Genomic DNA, 18,610 nt, shown 5'->3' with positions numbered 1-18,610 from the left:
AGAGACCTTTTTGCAGAGCTGAATGAGACGGTAGCTCCAGCTGCAGGGCTTGTCAGAGTTCATTGTGGTAGATTGGGCTCACAGGGATCTGGTGCCCCGGCCAGCTCTGGGTGGCCCGAGGGCAATCATCACCAGGATCCTGAACTACTGCGACACGGATTGCATACTGGGGGCTGCCCGGAAGGAGGCAGTTCCTCTGTTCGAAAACTGCAGGGATTGCACCTCTACCCACCCTACACCAAAAAGATGAAGAAGTAGCAGCAGTAATTTATTTTCAGCCAAGCAGAAGCTGTGCATGCCACTGCTGAAGTACATGCTGCTGTACCTTTTGAAACTAAAGAGCATGTCACAGGGAGGGCACACTTCTTCGAGCGCCCAGAGGAGGTATAGTAATGACTGGGACAAGATGGCAGTGCTCCTGTCTGGAGGCGGAGCAGGAGCCGACTCTTTTGCAGGGCCGCAGAGTGGGTCTCCACAGAGCCGCCATCAGCGGTGAGCCTCAGATGCCAGCCCGCCAGATGCTCCTCACATAACGATCCAAGAGGGCGGCACTATGCAGGTGTTGAGCTGAGATGGCTTGCAGATGCAGTAGGGAGAGCAGCCTTCCGTCTTGTTGGCCATACTGGAGTCCCGGTGCCACCATAGACTGTGTGCTGAACACGATGTGTACTGAGACGATGCAGAGCTGATCCTATTGTAAATTACATGCTTCCCTGCATATTGGGGGAGCCTTTAGCGCGTTGGTGGTGAGACGGATTGGAGCCGGAAGCTGCTTGCTGGATGTCTGATGACTGCATGGGGGTATGACTGATGCGCACTGGTTACCTGCAAGGAATCCTGTTAGCAGAGATCCTAACTACATAGAGGTGGTTTGAGGGATTTCCTTGGCCACGGGATATGCAGTGTTGTATGTTCTGGTTTGAGGACTGGGCCCCCCTCGGGGCCTGGGTAACTTTGTTGTGATGAGTGAGGAGTGATTGGGCAGGGGAGTCAGCAGAGGTGGACTTGTCCCTGTAGGACAGGATAGGGATGACTTGTTGGTCCTGGCACTTATAGTGGGTTGGGTGGGGGCGTATGTAGGCAAATTGTTGTGCTGTGTTTGTCCGTGTGTGGGGCTGGTGTTTTGTTTTCAATTTCAAACATTATTTATTGAGTTATTGCAGCCGGGAAGGTTTGTCACAGTACAGTGGGGTGCGGGAAGGAACCACATGCTCCTGAGTCATAATGATGGAGGGCGATTACTGGCTGTTGACGTGGAATATCTGTGGGCTGCACTCCTACACAGTACGGCACAGGGTGCTCTCCTTCAAACATCACAAAATCAGTATTGCTTGCTTGCAGGAGACAGATTTAGATGATGCCAGGTTGGAGCAGTTGCCTCGGAAGTAGAGGGGCCAGGTTTTTCATCCCTCATACTCTGCCTATGCTTGGGGGAGCTGATTTGGGTGCCCCCTGGTGTGCCGTTCTTCCTCACATATGCTGAGGTAGGCATAGAGGGTCGAAATATACTACTGTAGGGCACTCTGGATTGTAGAACGATATCCATGCTTACTGCTTACGTCCTAAATGTACACAATCCGCACTTTTATTATAGTGTTCAGGGCCTGGTTATTCAGAACGAGGATGCACCCCATTATGGCTGGGTGACTTTAACTGCGTGACGGACGGTGACCTTGACAGACAGCCACCCGGGGGGGGGGGGGGGTACTAAGCCCAAATGACTGAAGCACTGAGAGAAGTGATGAGCAACCGGGGGATTGCAGACACCTGGCGAACACTTCTCACGATGCCACAGGCATATGCATGTCATTCCCTGACATAATATATTCAGTAGATTGGACAGAGTGCTGGTGGGAGGAATACCCATGGAGCGGATGTCTGTCACACACTTAGCCAGATTCCTGCCCAACCGTACCCTGGTTTGCTGCACATTAAATGGGGTCGGGGTTGCTGCAGAACAGAGAGCGACGTGTCTGTTTCTAGCAGAGTTGCTGTTTGATGCAGTCAGCCGGGAAGCCCTGTCCAAAGCGTTGACTGATTACATTGCGCCTAACTGGGGCTCCACTGAGCACAGGGCCATGGAATGGGAAGCCATGAAAGCGGTGTTGTGAAGGAAGTGTCTGGGACTGACATTTGATGTGGGGCGCCAGCTCCAGAGGGGCCTACTGATGGCAGAGTCAGGACTAGTTGACCTACAGGTTGGGGATCTGAATGATCCAGGCATGCGTTCAAAAGAGATAGATGTGTGCCGACGTATTTAGGATACATGGGATAGGCTGGACAGATACACTCTGAAACAGTACAGGCAGCGGTTATACAGGGAGGGCAACAAAACAGGCAGACTCCTGGCCTGGATCCTACGCAGAAGACCTCTGTGGCCCCAACAACACATCTGACAACAGCAGAGGGCAGAAGGTGACCACTCGCGTTGACTTTGCGACCACCTTTCAACCTCACCTAGAAGGGGTGTACAGAGTGGATCCGCAAATACCCAGCGACCACACTCCGGTATTCCTGGAAGACTTGGACCTCCCTAGGATCGGGGTGGAGGTGGTGGAGGAGTTGCACTCCTCACTCGACTTGGAGTAGCTGCGTGTGACTCTGCATATGGTCCCCACTTCTGAGGACACTGGAGGGGATGGGCTACCGAAAGAACTTCAGCAGGAATTTTCAGCGGTTTTGACGCAGGGCTTCCTCAAGGCTTTTCTGGAATCTAAAGGGCGGGCGATTCTGCCCCCTACCATGAGGGAAGGGGAAATCTGCAGGCTTCTAAGCCGGGAGGGGGCACAACCGATCAGGCGGCATACAGGTTGCTTATGCAAGTCAAATACTATGTAAGGTCTTGGCTATCCAACTGCATCTTCTAATGGCTGGCTGGGTACATTAGCACCAATTCAGGTTCATCCCAGGTCGTTGCATGGGGATGAACCTCAGGTGATTGATTGATTCTTTCAGCACGTGTTTCAATCAATCAATCAGGGGTTTAAAGAGCTCGCTACTCACCTGTGAGGGTCTCATGGTGCTGGGGGAGGGGGAAGGGGTGCAGCTTCGGATCAGTCAAAGATCCAGGTCTTGAGGCTCTTCCTGAAGGTGTGCAGAGTGGGGGAGCGTCTGATGTTGACAGGGAGCTCGTTCCAGGTCTTTGCTGCAACGTAGGAGAAGACTCTTCCACCTGCTCTGGTTCTGCGGATTCGTGGGGTCTCAGGCAAGGTCGGCGGAGCGGAGGTTTCTTTTGGGTACGTGGAAGGAGACTCTTTTGTTGAGGTATTTGGGTCCGTTGTTGTGGAGGGATTTGTAGGTGTGGGTGAGTAGCTTGAAGGTTACTCTCTTCTCGATGGGGAGCCAGTGGAAGTCTCGTAGGTGCTGGGTCATGTGCTTGTGTCGCTGGGTTCCAAGGACGAGTCTGGCTGCGGTGTTCTGGATAGTTTGGAGCTCGTGTATCGGGGTCTTGTTGATTCCGGCATAGAGGGCGTTACCGTAGTCCAGTCTGATGATTATATGTGTGTGAGTGACGGTCTTTCTGCATTCGGGGGGGATCCACTTGAAGTTCTTACGGAGGATGCAGAGGGTGTTGAATCAGGTGGAGGCGACGGCGATCTGGCGGGTCAGGGTGAGGGAGAAGTCTAGGATGATGCAGAGGTTCCGGGCGTGGTCTGTTAGGGTTGGGGGATTCAGAGCACAGGGGGCTACAAGGAGAGCTGTCCCACGCAGTGGGGGAGGGTCCAAGGACGAGGACCTCTGTCTTATCCGAGTCAGTTTTAGGCAGCTGTCGCTCATCCAGGCTGCTATGTCTTTCATTCCTCCTTGGAAGCTGAGTCTGGTGTCTTCGGGGTTCTTCGTGAGAGAGGGGATGAGCTGGGTGTCGTCGGCGTAAGATACTATGCTGAGCTCATGTTGTCTGACGATGGTGGCGAGGGGGGCCATGTAGATGTTGAAGAGCGTGGGGCTCAGCGAGGATCCCTGGGGTACTCCACAGTTGATCTCTGTTGGTTCAGAGAGGAAGGGAGGGAGCCTGATCCTTTGGGTTCTGCCGGAGAGAAAGGAGCGGATCCAGTCGAGGGCGGTTCCTTGTATACCAGCGTCGTGGACTCTGGCTGTGAGAGTATGGTGTGAGACGGTGTCGAAGGCTGCGGAGAGGTCTAGTAGGATGAGATCCGCAGTGTGTCCCTGGTCGAGTAGCATGCGGATGTCATCGTGGCGGCGAGGAGGGCGGTCTCGTGCTGTGGTTGCTGCGGAATCCGGACTGGGAGGAGTCGAGGATGGCGTTGTCTGCAATGAAGGTGGTCAGCTGGGCTTTGATGAATCTCTCGGTGACTTTGGCTGCGAAGGGGAGTAGAGAAATGGGCCGGTAGTTTTTCAGGTCCATCGGGTCGGCCAAGGGTTTCTTGAGGAGGGGCTTGACCTCTGCCTGCTTCAAGTAATCGGGGAAGATGCCGGATTCGAAGGAGGCGTTGATGGTCCGGCCTAGTTTGGGTGCTGTGGAGGCGGCGGCTCTGTGGTAGATGTGCGGTGAGCAGGGGTCCATGGGGGCTCCTGAGTGGGTGTTCTTCGTGGTTGTGGCGGTGTCTTCAGTGGTGGCAGGTTTTCAAGTGGTGATAGTCGGCTGGTTGTCGGTGGTGGAGAGGGGGGTGGTGTCCAGAGTCTGTTCGCTGAAGTTGTTGTAGAGGGCCTTGATTTTCAGGTGGAAGTAGGAGCTGAGCTGAGGTCCTGAGATGGTGTGATGTCCATGGCTTCACTGGGGGGTTTGGTGAACTTTTGTATGACGCTGAAGAGTTCTTTTGCATTACTTACCTTGGTGTGGATTTTGTTCTTGATGAAGGTCTGATTGGTGGCTCTCCTGTAGTTGTTCTGGTCTTCGGTGGTTTTCCTGTTCTGCCAGAGTTTCTCGAGGCGTCTGCAGGAGCGCCTGTCTTCTTGGAGATCGGTGGTGAACCAGGCAGCCTTCAGGGGTGTGATTTGACAGGGTGGCGAAGGGGTGCGAGCTTGTCAGCACAGCCGGCGATCCAGCGGTGTAGTTGTTTGGCTGTGGCGTTGGTCGTGGTAAAGCGGGGGTCGTGGAGGAGGGTGGTGTTGAGGTGTTCCTCTGTGATCTTACTCCAGTTCCTTCGTGACTGGCGCGGGGCAGGTTTGGGTGTGAAGGTGGTGTTGAAGGTGAAGTGTACGCAGTGGTGGCCTGTCCAGAGGGGCTGAGTGGTGTGGCTGAAGTGGATGGTCGTCCCTACTGCAAAGATGGGGTCGAGGGTGTGTCCGGCTCTGTAGGGGGGGGTAGTGACAAGCTGCTTCAGTCCGAGGTCGGTGAGGTTGTCAAGGAGGGTGGTGGAGTCGGGGTCGCTCCGGTTGTCGAGGTGGAAGTTCAGGTCAACAATGAGGATGTAGCTGAGAGATTGGGATTTCTGGGCCTCTGCTGGCTAGGGCCCCACTTCCAGGGATTGCTGGTGATCTAGAGTGGATGGCACCTACGTGGCCCCCTGCACCCTACAACTCCAGGCAGTAGGGAAAGCCGAACGGCCGTGTGCGGCCCGGATCGCGCAGTCAGGCAGCGGCGATTACTACCAACCTGGAGGCAACGCACTAAGTTCCACCAAGTCCTCTTATCACGGGAAGTAAGGGCAAGCGCGTGCCACAGCAAACTAAACTGGAAAAATATGCCTACCGAGGTGAACAGACCTCTGGCGCAGGAGCGCAAAAGAGTAGCGAAGATGCCGCCCAATCTGTGGCCCCCAAGGAAATAACTTTGCAGGACATAATGCTGACACTCACCCAAATGCAAACCTTGATAGGCACTATATCTACGGACATCTCTCTGTTGAGGGCGGACATGTCCAAAATGAGTACCCGACTGGCAGAGGTGGAATCTACGACAGCATCACTTACGTCGGATACAGCGGCGCTTCAACGTCAAGTGCGCGAACTAGAACAGGCGCAAAAGCATATGGAAGCCAAACTGGATGATCAAGAAGGGCGCTCTAGGCGCAACAACGTTCGCCTGGTGGGGGTTCCGGAAAGCATAAGAGGGCCTGGTCTGGACCTATTCGTAGAAGACTTGATTAAGACCCAGCTGCAGTCCCGAGGATTGTCCAATTTCTTCTCAGTGGAGCGTGCACACCGGGTGCCTGGCGGGAAACCGCGAACGGGTGCGCCACCCAGGCCTTTACTAGCCCGCTTGTTTAATTTCCTTGACAGAGACGCAATCCTGCAGGCGGCCCACATAGCCCCTCCCCTCCGGGTGGAGAACAGTACAGTGATGATGTACCCAGACTATATGGCTCTGGTCACAAAGCAACGAAGAGATTTCATGGAAGTGAAAAAGGAACTACGAAGCCGTGACCTGAAATATGCCATGCTCTTCCCGGCGAAATTGCGAGTGGAGGCTGAGGGAAAAGCATGGTTCTTTACATCCCCACAGGAGGCCCAGGAGTGGCTTGAGAGATGGAGGAGGACCGCGGGAACCAACCGACGGGGGCACGGAGATAGAAGAGCATCTGGAGGACCAGAGGCAGTAGGGGTACGAAATGCAGCAGCCCCAGTGGACAGAGCGCCCTCAAACATGTCGAGAGACTCAGACCGGGACTAAATCTGCCAAGATGATAGACTTTGACTGGGTTATTATCCAAAGGAGTATGACATGGACGGCTCGCTAGGAATGCTTTGGAGACGGAGAGGATTTGGACCTGACCGACTGAGGCACAGACACTGATACTGTGGTCCAGGCGGCTGATGGGACTAGAAGTTATTACCTACAGTAATGGAAGACGTAATACAATGACTGCCCTTTGGGAGAGACCCGATATTATCGGTCGTAGCTCTCCCCCTTCACGCAAGTACATGGTTTGGGGAACAAAGCACTCTGCTGTGTTGGGGTGGCGGGTAGTTCAACGTCCGCTAGGCAGGGAAGCAGGGAGGTGGGTGGGGGGGTAGGGATCGGTTAAGGGGGTTTGAGTTAAGATTTGTACTGTTGCACACAACACAACTAGATTACACCCGTTCCAAACACAAGATATACAGGGTTCCCGGGCTTACGCCAGGAAGTGCAAGATGGCTACGATTCTACGACAATATGTCCCCATGCTGTCAGAAATGACAACACGTGGACCGTCCACCTCAGAGCCTCTGAAGCATCCTATGTCGCAGGTAACCCCTCTCACTCTGGTAACCTGGAACGTACATGGTTTGGGAGACAAAATAAAACGAGGCCTGGTCTTACATTGTTTAAAAAGGTGTGCTCCGACGGTGACTCTCCTGCAGGAGACGCACCTCACTGGTAATGTCTGCAAAGCTTTGGATCGATGGGGGTTCACAATGATTGCACACTCGGAGTTCACCTCCGGCTCAAGAGGGGTAGGAATTCTAATCAGAAAACAGTCGCAGCTCATAGTACATCATACGAAAACAGATAAATACGGACGATTTGCGGCAATATCTGGTCAATGGGAAGGGAGGCCTATTAATATTGTGTTGGTTCACATTCCTCCAGCCCTCCACGTGATGACGCTCCCAGCGCTTAGTGACTTTCTGCTTGCTCTGCCGGAGGGAGAATTACTGATTGGTGGAGATTTTAATGATGCTATTGATGGGACCTTAGACCGATACCCCACCAGACTGCGTGCAAGTGGTGTCTCCCATACCGGGAGCTTTATAGAGGCGCTGGGGCTTACTGACGTGTGGAGATACCGGCACCCTGACACACGACAGTTCACTTTCCATTCTGGGGTCCATAATAGTCTCTCGAGGATCGATTATTTTTTCACCTCAGCTACGTGTCTGAGAAACGTGGAGTCCGTGGAGATTAGGCCAAGAGGCATTTCAGATCACTCCCCAGTACTCCTAACGTACACAAGCAGCCACAAGATACGGCATCGTACCTATCCTATATATCCTGGCTATCTGCAAATCTTTAAAGTCAAGAAAGCTATCACTACTACCACCCATACTTACTTTCAGGAAAATATATCATCAGTCAGTTCGCCTACCGTGCTTTGGGAAGCCTACAAGACAGTGCTCAGAGGTTGTGCAATCGCCGCTATCACCGATTATAGGCGTAGAAAACAACAGGAACTGAATAAATTGGAGCTTGCGCTGCATGAAGCAGAAGCCCAATGCTCCCGCGACCCTTCCCCGGCTACGACACAACATCTGTCCCTCAAACAACAAGAGCACAGGGGCTACCTCAAAGACATGGTTCGATGACGCATGACAGTAACACAGCACAAGATTTATGACACCGGCGACAAGGCCGGGAGACTTCTGGCATGGCTGGATAAGGGATATGTGGGAAAGAAAAGTATTGCGCGGCTTCGTACGCTTGATGGCCAAGTAGTAACTGACCCACGCAAAATAGTACACACACTGGCGCGACACTTCCGTCAGGTCTACACATCGACATCCGTCATGACCACAGAGGAGGCGCACTCCTATATCAGAGATATCGCCATGCTCAAACTCGCACCAGAGGCGGCCCTTGAGTTCGAGGCTGATCTTATGGTTGCAGAGCTGCAGCAGGCGATCGGGTTACTACAATCAGGGAAGGCAATGGGGCCTAACGGTATACCGGTAGAAATATACAAAAAACACAGCCGAAACACTGGCCCCACACCTGCTAAACATGTATCGTGATAGCCTACAAAACGGTGAGCTCCCATTAGATCAGCGGGTAGTCACTATAGTGGCAATCCCAAAACCTGGAAAACCCCCCGAGGAGTGTACCTTGTACCGTCCCATATCCTTAATCAATGCAGAGGCAAAAATCCTAGCAAAACTCCTCGCGATGCGGCTCACGCCGCACCTGGAGAGACTGATTCATCCGGACCAGTCTGGCTTTATGCCGGGCAGAAATACGGCATTAAACTTGCGGCTCCTGCATGGAGTGATGGCCCGCATACCATATTTGCAAGAGCCAGCAGTTATCCATTCCCTGGACGCTCGAATGGCGTTCGATATGGTGGAGTGGCCCTTCCTTTTTGCAGTACTTACTCATTTGGGCTTTGGCCCCAAATTTTGTGCGTTGATTCGCTTGCTATACACCCACCCGGTGGCACATGTAATGGCTAATGGTCATATATCCGGGGACTTCCCACTCTCACGAGGCACCTGTCAAGGCTGCCCGCTGTCACCACTGCTGTTTGCTCTTGTACTGGAACCGCTGGCGGCATGGATCAGATGGGAGCCAATGATTCGGGGACTTAGGTCGACAGTGGAGTGGGAGGACCGCGTCTCACTGTACGCGGATGATGTGCTATTATATATGGCCTCTCCCGGTCGCTCTATTGAGGCGCTCCTCAATATATGTGAGCTTTTTGGTCGAGCGTCTGGGTACACCATAAATTGGTCAAAATCTGTTCTATTTATATTGTGCGGACCACCGCCTCAGCTCCCCAAGGATTGGCTACTAAAAGTTACAGAGGGCACATTTAAATATCTGGGAATTTATATCACAGCACACTCGGATGAATTCTATAACAGGAATCTCATGCCTCCTCTAGCGCGTCTTAAACAAGATGTGATACACTGAGGAACACTACCGTTGACACTCCTAAGAAAGGCGGCGCTATTTAAAATGATGGCGCTTCCTCGATTCCTGTACGCACTGGCGAACCCACCATTCCTGGTACCCCCAAGCTACTTCAAAGCGATTGAGGCACAGGTCTCCAGCTTACTGTGGGGAAACAAACCAGCACAAATTGCGCAGGGTAAATTGGTAAAGGGGTGGTACGACGGGGGGAATAGCGCTCCCAAACATACAGTTATACTACTGGGCAGCACAATTAAAGATTATCAATCAGTGGATACACGCCCCCCAAACGGATCCCGCCTTTAAAGCCGATAGGCACGAATTAGGGGCAGAGGGTATAATGTCAGCGCTGTACAACGAGAAACGACTCCCTTCTTTGCTTGGACCTACAAAACACACAATCACCTCCCAAACACAAGCACAGGTGCACCACAAATTGAAAGATCGGGAAAGGCAATAATATAATTCATTCCCCACATCAAGGTTGTTCAAAAATAGTTCATTTTTATTCAAAGGTTATAATCATTATCTTGTCTTTTTAAAATACAAAATTGTAAATACAATTTGGTCTTGACAGCACAGCCGACGCGTTTCGTCCTAGAAGCGGACTTCTTCAGGGCATATAAAAGATGCAAGAATTAATCAATCCCATTCGGCATGAATAGATACAGTGCCAGATCCGTAGAATCTGTAGAGAAATCCCCTTTGTTTCTTATGTAGACTGAAATTATATTAAAGCATAATATTCTATAGGATCACCATATTTTCAAAAAGCTGACCAAGTCACGTCATTTCAAATATTTTCTTGTTGTGTAGAGCGAGAGATAACAATCTTCACAGTCAGTATGCAGCTGTGGTGAGCACCCAAGAGATCCGGTAATAACGGCTGGCGGGCAGTAGAAACACACAATCACTCTATGGCATAAGGCACACGCTAAATTAGGCTGGCGGGGTGTCACAACCCAACTTACTCCACTGTGGGATACCAAACGGTTGGGTCGACTCAAGAACAGTAAGGGATTTGCGCAATGGGACGCGATTGGCATCTCCACGGTGGGCGACATGTGGAGCAAAGGGAAAATAATCACATTTGAACGTCTTAAGGAACAATATGACCTGGCACCCTCGGAAATATTCCGCTATTTACAGGTAAAACACGCACTTCAAGCCGTTCTTCCGACGGGTACAGGAGTCCCAGAGGCCACCCCCTTAGAAAATAGATTACTTACTGACCATATGCAAAGGAGAGCCACTTCTTTTACCTACCGTAAGCTAGTCAACAACTTACCAGATCCCACCACAGCACTCAGGGGAAAATGGTCCCGAGACGTGGGGGAACTAGACGATACTGACTGGCAGGACGCAACGGCATCCCCGCGGGAGGTGGGCATATCCTCGAGGCTAAGGTTAGCACAGCTTAAAATATTGCACCGCACTTATTATACTAGAGTAAGCCTCTGTAAAATAGGGAAAGCTTCCCATCCGTATTGCTTGAGACACTGTGGGGACGAAGGGACCTTTTTCCACACATTACGGGAGTGTCCCAGAATAGCAGACTACTGGATTAGAGTTATGAGGACAATATCTTAAGTGGAGGGGGAATCACTTATGCCGGAGCCCAAGAGTTGCCTGTTAAATATTTGGGGACCAAACGATCTCATGCGTCAGGCACAGGAATGGGTTACACTAGGAATAATGGTGGCTAAGCGGAACATGGCGCAAAGATGGGGCTCGGAGGAGCTACCGACGATCAAAGCTTGGTGTAAAGACATGGACATAGAAAAAACAGTATACGCTAATCGTGGGTGCCCGCGTAAATGGAACAAAGTATGGGGGGCATGGAATGCATTTAGGGGATACATCTGCGAGCCCCCTGGGATGCAATCGGAGGAGGTGTCGGGGGCCGAGTCAAACTGGGATGTATTGAATTAAAGTACGTAATGTTATTGTATGCTAAAGTTTGTCTAGCCAAGACTGCACGAAAGGATGTAATGATACTCAATACTGAAATGCACTTCTACTGTATGTCTACGGAACGAATTATGCTAAATTTTGATTGTAACAACTAAAACAATAAAAATGTTTCCCAAAAAAAAACCCAATGAGGATGCAGTCCGTGGAGGCGATGGCGTGGGGTATGACGAGGTCGGCAATAGTAGGGCGGAGGAGGGGTGAGGCCCGGGGGGTCTGTAGATGAGGGTCCCGCGCAGCATGGTTCTGGGGCTGGAATGGATCTGGAAGTGTAGGTGCTCTGTGTTTGACGGTGCTGGAGGTGGAGAGTCATCAGGAGCTCTTGTGTGCAGTGGCGAGTCCTCCTTGTGAGAAGTTGGCCTGATATATGCTGTCCACTAGTTATAGTGGAAACCTTGTATCAGTCCAAACAACCCCTTATTGGTTATAGGCTAAAGACAACCTTTATTGAAAGCTATCCTAGTGGTAGCTATGGAGAGCAGCCTTCAGGCTAAGTCTTGAAGGAATGTAAAGAAGCTTGTTTTACCAGTCTATAATCTCTTGAGTCACTAAATGAAAGAAATCCACACCAGGTATATATATAAAATATATGTATTTATTACTAAACACACCCTCCTAGTCTCTTTATGAGACTAGAGGTCAAAACATATAAGTTACACTTCAATAATCACAGTACAGCAGCACAAATACACGTCAGGCACTAGGGGCGAGCCAAACCATATTCTAAAATAATGGTATAAGAACCACGACTTAACTAGACACAAGGCCTAGAGCCTGTAGAATCGATGGGGCCCCAGGGAACCACCGAAGGTAGTGACACAGGGGACCCACGGGGCCGTGTGCAGTGTGGGAACACAGCTGCGAGCTCTCATTCGCTTCTATGGGGAAAGTCGCGGTTAGATTTGTAAAGATTAGGGACACTTAGAAATGAGTCAGGACCAAACCCTTTTGGACTTAGGAAGGTCTAAGGCTAGCACCCACGGGAGCACCGGAGTACTCGTGTTACCTCACCCAGGGAAGCCGGGTGCATAGGTGTCTTTTGGTGTCGGGTCGCGTAGTCTATTTCACTGGGAACTGATGAAGAAGTGCTGCACCCGGGAAGATGCGAAGTGTCCGAAGAGATCCAAGCCTGGATCAAAGGTGAGAAGAACCTGAAAGCAGAGGGGACAGAGTCTGGGTCACTTGCCAGTGACCAGGAAGGCGATGAGCAGATGCCCACCGATGTCGGGTGATTTCAGGTGAAGGAGATGAAGCTTGACTCTTCAGCCACGAGGACCAGAAGGCGTCGAGGACGACCAGGAGCTGGATTCGAGCTGTCCCACGAAGGATGTCGAGTGCTGCAGCGTCGGTGCCCGGATTGGACACAACAAGCCTTGGAAACAGCAACCCACACAGAAACAAGAAAGATGCTTCGGTGCAGACCAGCAAGGTCTGTGGGACTCACCACTTGGATGGGAGTCAGGGAACGTCTGAAGCAACCAGAAAAGCCCACGGAAATACAAAGTTACCCCCTCAGGGACCCACCAGTCAACGGGCCAGGGATCGCGAAGGGACCTCAAGACGAAACACAAAATGGCGGCCCACAGGTCACTCGGGATGACCAGGCTGACAATCTTCGGTGGATTCAGTGCTCAAGGTGGGGCTACAAGTCCGCCCAAGCACGACTTCAAGGGCCGTCGAGAAGTCAATGCACTTGCGGAAATGCACGGTGACCAGGAGTTCCGGTTCCACGCTACTCACGAGGGCTGCGGGTCTCCGCTTTGCTGGGGACTCAGGTCGGCCTCTGAGATGTCTGGAAATCCTCTTCCTGGGCTGCAAATACTTCGGAGTCCGGCGGGAGCTTCGATGATGCAGACCGGCAAATTGCTTCATTGATGCCTGCCAAGCAGGGGAGTCACTCCTTGACTCCAAGGGAGATTTCTTCAGTCCTCTGATCTTGAGAAGAGCGTCGAAGGTTCAGGATTCAGCTTCAGAGTTTCATCCAGGGTAATCTATAGTCCTAAGGACAGGGGACCCATATTTATACTAAGGTAGGGGGTTGGACATACTCTGGGGACCCACCTATGGGAGGGTTTGGAAAGAGGGGTGGCTACACCCATTTCCTTTGTCCAGTTTCGTGCCAGAGCAGGGGCTGGAAGCCCCTGAACCGGTTTGAGCTGGACTATGCACAGGGACACCAAATGTGCACCCAGTGCAGGACTTCAAAGCACTCAGAGAGTGCTCCCACCCAGCCCCAATACACATAAACCTGTCTGGGAGGTGGTTACACCTCCCTGTGACAGGAAACCAATTGTCCCGGCCTCCTCTGCCGGAGTTTAGGTCAGCAGTAGGAGGCCAGAACCGTGTCTGTGGCTGCAGCATCCATTTTGTGATGCCAGGGCTCTACTAAGTTTCCACCGGGTATACCAGTGCTGTCATGTCTCTCCCTCTAGAAGGGTGGGATCATACTCCCACACCAGTTACTGGTGTGGGGGTGTAGGAGAGTAGGATCTGCACTTATGTTGCCCCTACTTTTTTTCTGATGTATACACTGGTTTCTGGCTATAGTCTGGCTGGGTCCCTGCTAATCAGGGCCCCAGTCTCACTGATCTCTCTAAACAACTTGGTGTGCATATTAGATGCACTGGTGATTGGATACTGTGGTACCTTATGAGCCCCTAGTATATGGCATCTTAGGTACCTAGGGCATTGGTACTTCACAGGCCTACCAGGGGCTGCAGCATGTATTATGCCACCCCTGGGAAGCATTCTCAATCTGACACCACAGGCCTGCTACTGCAGCCTGTGTGAGGTAGTGTTAGCACTCCTCACTGAGGTATAGGTGCCTATATCTCACCGTACACACACATATAAACCTATCAGCCACCCCTCTTGCAGGCCCTAACAATCCTGAGGGCAGGGTGCTTGGTTTACTATGTGAGGGGGTGCTTCTGCATGAGCAGGACCCCTCTGCAGCTGGCAGAGTCTATTCTCTGCTGCTGTTTGTGGATGCGGTTAAACCATATACTCTTAAGTGCATTATAACCTCGCGGTAAATGCTAACTTTGGAATGACTGCATCAAAACATGTCGTGTTTGGTGTCCAACAACTTGGAATCATACCCCCACACCAGTAACTGGTGTGGGAGTATGATCCCACCGTTCTTGAGGGGATGACATGTACCCACTGTACTAAACGGTAGAAATCTCCTAGAGCCCTAGCATCACAAAATGGATGCCACCAGCACAGACACTGGGCTGCCCTCCTGCTTCTGACCGAAACTCGCAGTGGAGGAAGCCCAACAAAAGGTATCCTGTCACAGGGAGGTGTCACCACCTCCCAGACAGGATTTAGTGTATTGGAGCTGGGTGGGTGCACTCTTAGAGTGCTTTGAAGTCCTGCACTGGGGGAGCAGTAGGCTCCTCTGTGCATATGCCAGCTCAAACCGGTTCAGGGGCTACCTGCCCCTGCTCTGGCGCGAAACTGGACAAAGGGAAGTGGGTGTAACCACCCACTACCCTGACCCTCTTAGAGGAGTGGTCATAGAGCTAGTCCCTCCCCTATCTTCACTATAAGATAGCAAGCATTCCCAATGCAATTCAGATTACCCTGGACGACGCTCTACAAAGAAGAATCCTGGCCCTTCGATGTTCCACTATCTCTGGAAGACTGAAGAATCTCCCTTGGAGTCAAGGAGTGACTCCCCTGCTTGGCAGGCACCAATAACTTCAATCAACGGATGCAAACTGCACCGCTCCCGCCGGAGTCCGAAGTCCCTGCGGCCCCAGAAGCGGATTTCCTGACCTCTCGATGGCCATTTTGAGTCCCCAGCGAAGCTGGGGGATCTGGACCCCACGAGTGACGAGGAATGGCAATACCTAGGAACCGTGCACTAATTTTGAGTGCAAACCCTAAACAACGTTGTACGAACTTGTGCTTTGGACCATTTTTGGCCCAAGTCCCTAGCAGGTCTTGTTCCAAAAATCAGTGGCCTACCCCGTCCCAAGTGACCGTGGGCTCCTGTGAAACTTTTCCTGTGAAGGCGTCTTCGCGGTTACTTGCCCGTTGGCTAGTGACTCCCCCGAAGACTTTCTAACCAACTTCAAGGGCTCTCCTGATTGCTCCGGGCCTGCCCTCACTTACCCTCGCTCGGTAAGTCCATCAGACCTTGCTGGTCTGCATCACTGACTATCTTCAGTCCACACGAGACTTGCAGTTGCCAAGGCTTGTTGGCTCCAATCCGGTTGCCGACACCGTCATCAGCTGCAGACGTCGTGGCACACTCCGAATCCAGCTGCTGGTCATCGTCGATCCCTCCTGGACCTCGTGAGCAAAGAGACGAAACACCATCGACGACCTGAAGTGACGCGACATCGGTGGTCATCCATCTTGCTGGCCACCGGTCACTGGCAAGTGACCTTGAACACTGTCCCCTCAATTTTCAGGTCCTCTTCATCTTCAATCCACCTTCGGATTCCAGCGGACACCTCTTCAGTCGTCTCAAGTAGAGGTGGACGGAATTTGCGAAATTTACTTTCGCAAACTATCGCGAAAATGCTGAAAATCTCCGCAAACACGCCGGAAATATCGCGAAGGCGCGGAAGTTTTTTTCCCGCTTGTTCGCGGTATTTTTTGCGTGATCGCGGGTCGCCAACTTACCCATGCGGTTGCTCACGGGCGCGGCCATCTTGTTTTCACTTGTCCCGCCCTCTCGCGATGCTTACTTCCTGTTCCGGGTCGCGCAATGCATGTTCGCGCCCGTTCGCGGTCGATATTTCCTGTTCGCGACCGCTTTTACTTGATCGCGTTGCTTTTTGCTTGCTCGGGAGAAAATATCGCTCGAACTTGCGCACGTGGTCGCAATGGGCGCGGCCATCTTGTTTTTCACTCTATTGCATGGTTCTGGGGCCTGATTTTGAATCCTCCCAAAATCTTTTCAATCCTTTGTTTATAGCCACTTTTTTTGGATCTTTATTACTTATTATTTCTCTAACTATTTTCCTACCTCTATATTTTTGGTTTTTGTCTACTTTTTTTTGGTTTTTTAGCTACTTTTTCTCTTTCTATTGCCTGCTATTTATTTCCTTTACTCCTTTATTTATTTTACCTTTTCTTTCCCGCCCCGTCCCCAGAACCATGTCCAAGGGTAGGGCTGTTCGCCGGCGCAGCCAGAGCCGCGACCGCCTTCCGCAAGGGGTGCAGGCACGGGCCTTATTTGGGGAGGTGGAGTTGGCTGCACTCATTTTCTTTGTGCAGCGCCACCTCCCCTCAACCCTGGCAGCAGGTGGCAGGCCTGGGTCCGGGTACGGCCTCCGGGAGCGTCGGCAGCGGTGGGGGAAGGTGCGCCGGGCAGTGTCACGCTTCTCTGGTGTTTGGTGCACCCAGGCGCAGCTGACGCACCGGTGGTCCGACATCTTGGACCGTGAGCAGGACCTGCTGGACCTGCTGGGAGTGGAGGTCCCGGGGCTTGATGAGTACCTATTTAATTATTACTACTTTGTGTCTGTTCTTCTGCTCTGTGTTATATATTGCGAATATCTTTTTTTTCTTCCAACCAGCTAGAATGTTGCTGCTTACATTCCAGGTTAATTACGTTTAAAAGTCTGTGATTTTTTTGACACAGGTGCTCTTCTGCGCTGCTACTACTAATCTTACTTGTTTGCAGCTTTGCGTTTGCGCTTGCTTAGCGTGATTCTTTACGAGTTTATTTTAGAGAAATTAAGTTACGTAATGCTACAGTGACTCTAGTCCACTCCTTACTTTGTCCTGTCACTAATAGATAGGGGCGGATTGATACTTCGGTTTAGGTACTTTTTATGAGCTTCTAATTTGTTAGTGGTATGCGTGATGCCCCCTCACTCAGTTACGTGACGTGCTGGTAGTACGGCTGTCTTTATTAGAACCTTTTCTAGTTTGTTCAATGAGTGGTGGTAGGCTTAGCAGTTACTTAGCACTAGCAGATCAGCATCAATCAATCAAACCCAAATTTGGTGTATACAAAACATGTAGTCATGTTCATGTGTCCTCCATGATTTGACCATATGCATTGTTGAGGAATACAGTGGAAATGCATACTTAATGTACAATTGGCATGCCTGGAATAGGTGGGCTAGGTTGGGTGGTACGTTGTACTTAGGCTTAGTTGTAACTTGGTATTCTGGAATCAGAATGGAAGACTGGATTACTGTTGATAAATAGTAACTTAAGTAGTCGAACTGCGAATCCCCCGATATTACTTGTTGACCAGATGAGATCGGTCAATTTAGTTATTGCAATTGTTGTTTACATAAGTGTTTTTTGACCGTTGTTGAAAAATATTGTATTTGTTTGACACCATCCATCAATGTTTGTCTCTTTCTTATATCTTTCCTGTTCATCAGCACCCAGGGGCAGACCGACAGGAACTGGGCAGTCGGCGGGACACACAGAACACCACCAGGAGGACACCGCTGAGGGCTCCTCTGCTGGCCCCAGTAAGTCTTCTTGTTTTTAATAATATTTCTTACTCCATAACTTGTACTGCCCCATATTTTTCCCGAACTATTGTTTGTTTCCAAATGCTATTTTTTTACCACCAATTATCCTTCGATCTGTACGGTTTCAAAAATCTTATCCCTGCCTCCGCTATGATGACTCTGAGTACTACTACTACTACATACTGTCAGTCTGTCTGTACTGTAGTAGCTAGTCTTGCCCAGTTGGCCAGTGCCACTCTTTGTGAAAGGTTGTAATATAAAACTCATATTCACCAGTAGCTCGAGCCATTGAGTCCAATCCGTTGGGTCGTTGACTTGTACTACTTTTACTCTTATAGATCTTGAGGGTTTGAAAATTCACAGCAACAGCCCTACCAGATTTATTACTATTTTGATATGATACCCTATAGGACATACTACTGTTGTAGGGATCTTGCACATACACAGACATTTGCACCAGAAAATAGGATGTTGGTGATGGTAGGTTGGACCTTCCTTGCACACCTCAATCAGAAATTCCGCACCCACCACAATTCCACTGCTTGACTTTAGTACTGTCTTGTCATAACTATTAGGTCTCGGAACCCTCCCCCAAGATACCCAACAAGTAGACAACCCAGAACATAACACACCCAACCTCTCAGTCGTGGAAGCAATTCACATGCACACCCTTACT

At 51.0% G+C, this 18,610-nt stretch overlaps 1 protein-coding gene across 1 annotated transcript in view; it reads left to right on the top strand.

The window, feature by feature from the left end:
• LOC146871718 (uncharacterized) overlaps positions 1-18,610 on the top strand; it is an 82,533-nt gene that overhangs the window by 44,783 nt on the left and 19,140 nt on the right. Inside the window, exon 2 of the mRNA XM_085651210.1 lies at positions 17,839-17,931. Within this exon, the coding sequence (XP_085507336.1) occupies positions 17,839-17,931 (93 nt within the window). The remainder of the gene's footprint in view (positions 1-17,838; positions 17,932-18,610) is intronic.

The sequence above is a fragment of the Triturus cristatus genome, chromosome 1_1 (assembly GCF_964204655.1).
Source record: "Triturus cristatus chromosome 1_1, aTriCri1.1, whole genome shotgun sequence".
Taxonomy (NCBI): Eukaryota; Metazoa; Chordata; class Amphibia; order Caudata; family Salamandridae; genus Triturus; species Triturus cristatus.
The sequence above is the reverse complement of the archived record's forward strand: the minus strand, read 5'-3'. Positions and strand labels throughout refer to the sequence as shown.